Here is a 9,059-nt window from a genome sequence, read left to right on the forward strand (position 1 = left end):
TACAGATCAGCTCAACGTTTCACATGAATCCAGACATAAAACACAAAGAGTTAACCGGTTTCCTCCTGATATTCAGATAAAGACAAAGGATGTTTAGTCAAATGTTTGAAATGAAGAAACTAAATTTCTGCTCATTTAGTTTAACAGTCCAGAGATTTTTAAGTCAAATAAACGACATTTATTTTGAATCAATAACAACAGACATTGACTTGAGGCTTGAATCTTCATCCATGAAGGAATCTTTGGCGTTGATCAAAAACTAGGATTTCTGTCCGTTTCTGTTTCCATTTTCCTGCTTTTGAAGCATTTTGTGGAAACGGGAGATGAAGTAAACACATCTGTGCGTTAATCTTTCACATCTGCAGAAAAATGAGGATCGTGGACGACTGTTGAGCTGTCGGGGAAAAAGTGACAACAGAGTGTGTTGCATTTTGACATTTAGGGGTTTATTTTAATATTTAAAGCTTAAGAAGAAACTTTGTCTGTGGGAAGAATGTGTTTCCAAGCACAGAAGAATGACTGACTCCAGGGAAGGACTCCTTTCTCCGGCGTTGAATCGTGTCCGTCATGCTGTCACGGCCCAGAAAAGGAGATAAATCACATCTCGTTGCTCATTTGTCTTCTCCTTTGTTCCCGCCTTCACGGCCTCTTTCTGGCCTTTCATCGTCTTCGTCGCTTCGCCTGGACGTGTGACGCCGTGTGACAAATCACCGCAGGTTTGAAACCTAAGGGGAGGAGCTTATTCACACCTGCTTCAGCCTAAAACAGTGTTGCTAAGGAAAACTTCACGGCTGAAACGGCAGAACATCCACTCATCGTTTGTCTTGATGTCGAGGCTGGAGCTTCAGCGTTCGAATCCTCCCGACTCCTCCACCACTGACGCGGCTCAAGAGTTCCAACGGATTCTGGAGGAAGGCGGCTTTGCACCGACACGCAGCATGTGTGTTGTGTGTCGGTGCAAAGCGTCACAATCGGCTGTTCAGGCGTTTATCCTGGGAGCTACCAAAACAAGCTGACACAGGTGAGATCTGTGAAGGAGAGTTCTGGATGTTTTCAGGCTGTACACTCCTCTCTGTCTGTTTGTCAGACAGACTCAACATTTTCACACATTTCTTCTTTAAACTCCCAAAAGTCAAATGAGTCCAGGATAAAACAATCAAAGATCCATGTGGGTTTAGTGAAACAAACACATTCAGAAACGCCGCCAAGGAGATCCATGGACAAAGTCAACCGCCAATCAGAACTGTGCTGAAAAAACACAATGAGAAGATGCAAAGTTACACAAAAACAAACACAGAGACCAGGAAATGTCATTATTTTACGTCTCAAAGCAAGGCGTTGTCTTTGCGTCTCTCTGTTTCTGCCAGTGAGAAAATGGTCTCCATGGTAACGGGGTGCAGCAGGTCAAGTCTCACACCTGAGCTGAGGTGTCTGCCTCCAACTTCCCAGCATCCTCTGGCATCAGAAATGAGTCCGGAAAGTTTAGAATTTCTGTTATAAAGTTGTTTTTCTCTAAACAAACAGACCAAATGTTCAAATCTGGACGGTGAGACGTTTGTGTTTAAAGAATGTAAAGCGTGTTTTTGCTGCAGCATGAACCCAAACCCTCCTCCAGAGTGAATGAAGGTCTTAAATCTGCTTTCTAATCCTTGGAAAAGTGCTCTCCAGCTCCTGGGCTTCTCTCCTGCAGCTCCTGCAGGAACAGAGGAACCTTTGTCTGCCGCTTCAGTCGTTTGTCATAAAACGTCTTAAACATGCAGACGGCGAACGCGGCGACTCCACGCCGTCTGGACACGGGCCCGTGTGTGTGCGGGAGGCCATTTGGGAGCGCGGCTGCCACCCTGGTGGTGATGATGATGATGATGATGATGAATGGGTGCAGCAGCATTTGCTGAGCCGGTAACGGGGAGAGTGCGGTTTCTGCCCTGAGGGAAAAGTTTCCACTGAAAGTCAAAGTCCTGAGCCGCCAAACGCACCAAACATTTCACCAAAACTGGAACCAGAGGACTTGATCAGGAATTCTTCAGGTTTTATTTGAGAAAAGCCTTTCAGTTTATGCTGGTACTGGCAGGAGGGAACAGTGACTCATACTTACCAAAATAAAAGCACAAACAGAACATTTCTTTGTTTATTAAACGTAAATTCAGCCATCAGCACAGACTGAAACTTTGCAATGAGAGAAACGGTTCCAGTGTGCCAGCATGCAGACCCTGATCCAGACCCTGTGAGTCATCAGAAGTTCTCCACATCTCCCCTTTTCATCGTCCTTTCATCTTTGTTGGAGGTTTTTGGAAAACGTTGAAGAATAACGAAGAAAGACGATTTGGGGAACCAGACTTCAAACAGGGTGGTGGATCAACAGTAGATGGTTCATTTGTCTGGTTTAGCCTTAAACTAAAAGCGGCCTCCATGAAGGTCCACGGCGACGTCACACGCTCTCCTCATGTGCAGCACTCACGATTGTCACCCCTCAACCGTTTAAATAAAGTTTTAACCTTCTCAAAGTCCCGCTCCCATCATCTTCTGAGCTGTTTTCAAAGCGTTCCCGGTGTTTTTTTTCATTACGATGAAACGTTTTCTAGGACATAGTTTCTGCAGAGCGGCAGGCGTCCAGCAGAAATTCACCTGTGAGTTGTGGGGGGGTGACCCCGCCCTCTTCCCCTCCCCGTGTCACACCCGCTACGTACATTTATATGGCACCAATGAAAATGGGTCGTACCTGAATAAACATGAAAAAGTGAGAGACGACGTGGTCTTTAGAAGAATGAACCACGTTCAAACCACGGAAGAAGTTCCACTAAACCACGCAAAGAACACGCAAAGAACACGCAAACCAACACAAAAGCCAAAACAAAATTCGTGGGTCAATCACGTCATTTGAACGTGATGTGTGCGCCGTTTACGTGATCTAAAAGTTAAACATTGGTGGTTCATGCATGAAAAGTCTGTTAGACAAACGTGGAACGGTCCTGGAAAGACATACATTTGTGTTTGGATCCCGAAAAATCACACACAAATGCGCAAATTTACTGAATAATTGTGTATAAACTACATAGAATATGTGTGATTGTCAACCAACCATAAATGTGGAACAGACCCGTCACTCAAAACCCTCGACTGACATCTGAGCACATCGACAGACGCAAAAAACGATCAAAAATGACGTAATCAGGCATGGATCACCAAAGTATAGTGGCTCCGCCTTTATAGGAGCTCTGAGCAGGGAGCTTGTGGCCCCCCCGTACGTCATCTGACTAAAGAAATGTGATCTAACCTAAACCTTTTAAAGGTTTTCCTCAGAGTGGGTCCTTAAAGAACCATCTACCTCTACAGACATGTCCCTTCCTGTTTGAGTCTGGGTCTCTTTTGGGGTCCTCTCCGCTTCGGTTGGATGAGGGGGGGTCACTCTGAGGACCCGTTTGAGTCCAGACTCAGAACACCAGAACCCAGATCAGTGACAGGGTCACATGACCGTTTACCAGTCCTGGTCAGCCGGGTGGTTGACTGTCCCGCTGGAAAACCAGATTTCTCCAAATGATGAAACTAGTTAAAGAAGCAGAAGACTGGAAAGAAAAAATCCAAGAGTTTGTTAAAGTTTTTTATTCTCAGTCAAAGTTAATGGAAGCAGAAAATTAAAAATTAGGTATTTTAAAAAAAATGTTCTTAAAGTTTTGTAACCTTTTCCTGCCATAATACTAGTTTTTGACTTTTTTTGCGTTTCAGTATCTTTTGTATTTCCATAATTTCCTTTTTTATTTTGAACTTTTTTCTGTTTTTTCTTTTTATTTATTTATTTCCTAAAAGTTCCTGTTTGGATTTTAAACTGCCCCCAGTCCCCCACCCCGCTCAGGCCTTGCCCCCCTCCCCGCAGGAGCAAAACCCCTCAGAGAGCGCGCGCGCGCCTCAGACCTCCACTCTCCTCCATCATGCTGGACACGCTCATCTTCCTCCTGGAGAGGCTCTTCCTCCTCGCGCACATCAAGCTCTCCAGCCTGCTGCCCCCCCATGCCAAGGACAGCACGCGCTGCGAGCGCGAGGACCCCCCCGGGGGCGCGCAGAGGTTCCAGCGGGGGGACCTGCTGGAGGTCCCGCGGACCCTCTTCACCCACTTCGGCATCTACCTGGGGGAGAACCGGGTGGCGCACCTGATCCCGGACATCCTTCCCGCGCTCACCGCCGACAGCCGCCAGATCCAGGAGATGGTGACCAACACGCGCCTGCTGCTCGGCGTGCTCTCCAAGCGCGCGAGCGTGCGCGTGGACTCCGTGGAGGACTTCGCGTACGGCGCGCGCATCCTGCTGAACGCCATGGACGGCGCCGTGCGCCGCGCCCCGCTGCCCGCGGAGGAGGTGGCGCGGCGCGCGGAGCGGCTGCTGGGCGGCGTGGCCTACAGCCTGCTGTGGAACAACTGCGAGCACTTTGTCACCTTCTGCCGCTACGGGAGCGCGCAGAGCCTGCAGACGGACCAGGTGAGCGGCGCGCGCGCACAGGTGATGCCCGGAGGAGCGCGCACCTTGAAGGCGCGAATCTGATCCAAAAGCTGAGGAGGGAAGTCCAGGGAGATGAGAAGATTCAGCTAAAGAAGCAAAAAACCTGGATCTTCTCATTTTCTACAACGAGAAACGTTCATGGAAACTAAAAATGTGAATAATTTAAGGAAATTCTTTCACGAAGTTCTTTAAAAACGTGAAGATTTGTGATAAACATCAGAAGATCCTGCTGAGGAGCTCCACACCAACACCCACTGTTTGTGGAGACATGAGCTCCTGCAGGGGGAGCGGGGTCCTTCCCGCAGGGTGGGTCGGGGGTCTGTCCCCCTGGGGTCAGCGGGGTCCGTCCCGTATGGGCTCAGAGCTTCACCTGAACCCCACAAACCTTCAGTTCTTTTGTTTTCACTGAAGGTCGAAACATCTCCAAAAAAAAAAACCTTAATCATAGTTTCTATGAAAATCTGAATCTGGATTTTCAAGATTTTCCAAATCCTCCAGAATCTGGTTCTGGAGGTGAAGCAGGTCTGAAGGGCAAAGCAAAAGGCATCAGGTATGACTCGGCAAGCCACAGATCAGGATGCAGCTCTTTTGCTGAGTCATTGGATTCTCTGCTTGTTGCTAAACGTTCACAGAGCAGAAACGTCCTCTGCAGCTGCAGCCTCATTCATGCTCCTGCAAACATCTGGATGCAGATGAGGAGGAGCAGAAAAGCGCAGAGCTCTCCTCTCTGACGACACGGCTCTGCGTTTAGTCTGACCGCCTGCTTTTTACCCCAAAAAATCTGGGTCAGTCCTAGAGAAGTGCTGAGAACAAGAGAAGCATTGAGACCCCAGACGCCTGCCAGGAAGCAGACAGCAGCAGTTAGTGCACAGGGAGGAGGAGGAGGAGGAGGATGAAGCAGCAGGGCAGTCCTGGCTTTTCTACACCACAGAGTTGCTCCTTAATTTGCTTTGGTGTTTGTGTTAAAGCGACACACAGGCAGAGGGGCGGGGCCTCCAGGTCCACATGCTTTAGCCGCGTGGCGTCCAGAAAAGTGACTTTCATCTTTAATGAACCTCACATTCATGAGAAAGGCCTCTGTTTCTGCCGGATTGGGGGATTGTCCGGGATGTTCCTACTATATTAACTTGTCTCTCTTTGGCTGTATATAAGAACCGCCTCCAATCAAATCAAGTTAATTCATTCGCCAGTTTTGCGCGATACAGACGCCACCATGTTGGAGCCGGACGACGTCAGCAAGCAGTGATTGGTCAGAGTCAGCATGAGTTATCGTTTCTATGGCAACCACACTCGCCAATCAGGAGTGACCTTGTTGGAAGCCCCCCCCCCCCCCCCCCCCCCATCACACTGTTTGGCGTTAATGTAGCCCTCTTTCAAGTGGTAGGGGTGTGGACGACTCAGACCAATCACTGATTATTGGCGACGTCTGGTTCCAACAGGACGGCGTCCGCATCGGTAAAAAGCTGATTTGATGTCACACGTGCTCGGTCCAGGTCTCTTATACAGTCAGTGGCCTCACCGTACAAAGACTAAGACCATTATCATTTTAGTTACGGTAATAAAAATCTGGGAAAAAGTTTAAATCTGATATTTAATTATTGATTTTTGTCTTCGGTTTCACCTCCCATTGTTTGTTTGCTCATAACGTTGAAAGACTACATTCTTGGTTTGTTAGCTTCCCTGCTAGCATTTGCTAATAAAGTTTTGACGTTGTAATATCAGCAGAATTCAGAAATGATGTCAATCCAAACATTTTCTAATAAGGAGTTGGTTCATCTCAGCATAAAGTCAGATTATGAAACGTTTACTTTGATGTTCTTAAATGTTTTTAAAGGTTTGGTTCTGTGACTCCTCCCTAAAGCTCATCATCTTTACAGACGACATGCTTCTCTTCTTTAGCAGACTTTGAGGGGTCAGTAGAGGATTTTTGAGTCCTCTGAGCTTTTACTTTGATGAACAGGAAGTACTATTAGCGCACACAGGATATTGTAAACAGAGTTAAATGTTTTCTTCTATTTAAACATATTTTCTACTTTGTAGAAATAATCTAAATGTAGTTTTTTTTGTCTCTTTGTGATCAAACGTTCTGCCACATAGTTCAACTGCTAAATGGGGCAGTAATGAGGAGCAGATGGGGGCTCACCTCCTTCTCCTCCTGCAGCTGGGGGTCCCGTCTGCCTCCCCCAGGCTCATTAAAGGGTGACTGAGGGCAAACAGCAGGACGGATTTACCCCTGAAGCAGGGATCCACTCACTCCAAGTTACAGTTACATTTACTAAAGTATTACTTTAATTGCACTTTTGAGAGTAGTTGTACTTGACCGTATCTCACTATCAAGTACTTCCGCTACTTTTGGCCAATCTCTCTAGTTTCTGTAGTTTTCTTTGTAATTTCTCCTACATTTTTTTCTAAACATTAGTGAAAGTTTAATTGTTGCAAAACAAATCAGTAAGTGAAAAACTTTATTCTAATATTTAGAAACAACAGAATTAAAGTACAAATCACTTTTTAAAACTATTGAGTAGTTCTTTTACCATTTACTACTTTACTTTAGTATTTTGAAGTATGGCTACTCTCATATGAGTCCAGTTTTTGGTCTCCTTAACCAGTCAGCTGCTTAAACCTGGTAAAGGGTGTCCGACCCAATGGCCCCGCCCACATCTCCAATCAAGGAGATGACCATCTCCTTCTGAAGTAACTTCCCTTCAGTCCTAAAGGTCCAAAACTGTTAACCCCCCCAATGTTTGCCATCATTACTGTGGGCGGTTCCTCACTCACAATGGGGGAGGGGCTCTTTAGGGTTTATTGTTGGACTTAGCGCTGCCTTTAGAGGAGACACAGAGGGAGGGGTGGTCCAAACTTTAGGGGAAGACCCAAGACCTATGGGGTGAACAGAATCCGTCTGACTCCCGTCTCCTGCTCTCTTTAGTTCTGCGCCTGGCTGAAGTCTCTGATCCGGGACCGGAGAAACGTGGCGGTGACGGCGCTGCTGGGCCTGCTCTCCATGGCGTGTTTGGGGGTGTCCTCCAGCACCGCCCTGCCCACCCTCCTGATCCCCTTCACCCTGTGGATGGCCAGCTAAGAGTGGGCTGAGGCTCCTCAGTCCACGAGGACCGGCAAACATTTGGACCTCTGTAGGTTCCTGACGGAGAACTGACCATCTTCTCCACAGACTGACGCTCCATTTATCCCACGACTGCTAACCGACGGACCAAAGATCCAGGTCCAGGCTGGTCCATCCGGGTCAGGGGTCTCCTTCAACCCACGCCAGAAATCATTTTGGTTTGTGTTTAGCCACACCTCCTTTTAGTCTGGGAAATTTTGACGTGTTTTATCCAGAAGTTATAACATTTCCTGTCCTAAGAACACAGAACAGTATCCCCTAAACCCTAAGGTTCACCAGAAGGTCCAGTTCTTGGTCCAATCCAGAGCTGTAAAGGTGACCCTGCTCCTGCTCTGGGTTCTCCAGGTTTGTGGAAGTCCTGAAAGTGACCAATAAGGAGAGAGTGTTTCAGGGAGGAGGGGCTTAAGGAGTCAGGAGTTCAAACAATCTTATTCTGAAGGAACCTGGAGGAGCCAGAGGAATTTCAAAATAAGATGCAGAAGAACAAGAAGTAAAGGATCCTGTTGGAAGGGATTTGTGTCCAATTGTTCTACCTGATCTGCAGAGGTTCTAAATCCATCACAGCGGATCGGATGAGGAGCAGAATTCTCCTGAAGCTCCCGTCTGCGTGAAAAGATGTGCCTTATCTGCAGGAGAACCGTTGGTGTTTGATGGATGCTCCTGCAGGAGAACCGTTGGTGTTTGATGGATGCTCCTGCAGGAGAACAGTTGGTGTTTGTTGGATGCTCCTGCAGGAGAACAGTTGGTGTTAGTTGGATGCTCTTGGGGAACGGTTGGAGCTCCCGCAGTCTGACTCATGCATGTCCATCAGACTTTTTTCAGTGTTTATTTCAGAGCTGCTGCCTGGTGAAGCTCCTCTGTGAATGTCTGTTTTTTTTGTGTGTGTACAGAACCCGTTTCCATGGCGAAATTCAGTTTTTATGTAAATAAATAAACAGAAATGTGTTCTGTTCTGTTCTCTGTAAAACTCAAACCCCTCACATTCTTCTGTTGAGGCTCACAACTGAATTCCTTCACTTTGTCTCCCTCTACAGGGCGAGTTCAGGACTGAATCTGCACCATCCATTTATTGGTAGTGAAGCTTTGTCGCCCTCTATTGGGGGCTTGTGGAAACTGCAGTGCCAAATCAAAACTCATTGACTACAGAATCTAATTCCCCCCCTAAAAAAAATCACCTTTGAGACCATCTGAAAACTTAAACTCCTCCTAGGGATTTCCATTGATTGCCTCCAAACTCTTTGAGCACTATTGGGAAAAAATGTGGGAAATCTAAGACATGGAGAAGCAGATAACCTCAGCTTTCGGTTCCAGAAATGGAGGTATGTTTCAGGGTATGTCAAGTTGCCATAGCAACTCATGCTCTGAACATAACCTGGTCTGGAGCAGGTTTAGTTGAAGGTTAGTTTGTTTTCAGAGAGGTGAAGCAGCATGGCGTGTCCATTTGA

At 47.0% G+C, this 9,059-nt stretch overlaps 1 protein-coding gene across 1 annotated transcript; it reads left to right on the forward strand.

Moving 5' to 3' along the window:
* The first annotated feature begins 3,874 nt into the window (after positions 1 to 3,874).
* On the forward strand, positions 3,875 to 8,559 carry LOC105356312 (lecithin retinol acyltransferase-like). The gene is made up of 2 exons (XM_023948879.1): positions 3,875 to 4,469; positions 7,420 to 8,559. Exons 1-2 carry the CDS (start codon positions 3,927 to 3,929, stop codon positions 7,570 to 7,572), a joined length of 696 nt encoding a protein of 231 aa, XP_023804647.1. The 5' UTR covers positions 3,875 to 3,926; the 3' UTR covers positions 7,573 to 8,559.
* Positions 8,560 to 9,059: the final 500 nt, after the last annotated feature.

This window comes from Oryzias latipes, chromosome 18, assembly GCF_002234675.1.
Source record: "Oryzias latipes chromosome 18, ASM223467v1".
Classification (NCBI taxonomy): Eukaryota; Metazoa; Chordata; class Actinopteri; order Beloniformes; family Adrianichthyidae; genus Oryzias; species Oryzias latipes.

Excerpts from the sequence above, each read along its gene's own strand:
- LOC105356312 (XM_023948879.1), top strand. The coding sequence starts at position 3,927 with ATGCTGGACACGCTCATCTTCCTCCTGGAGAGGCTCTTCCTCCTCGCG. Across the intron at positions 4,470-7,419 it reads AGAGCCTGCAGACGGACCAG|TTCTGCGCCTGGCTGAAGTC; the intron begins GTGAGCGGCGCG and ends TGCTCTCTTTAG.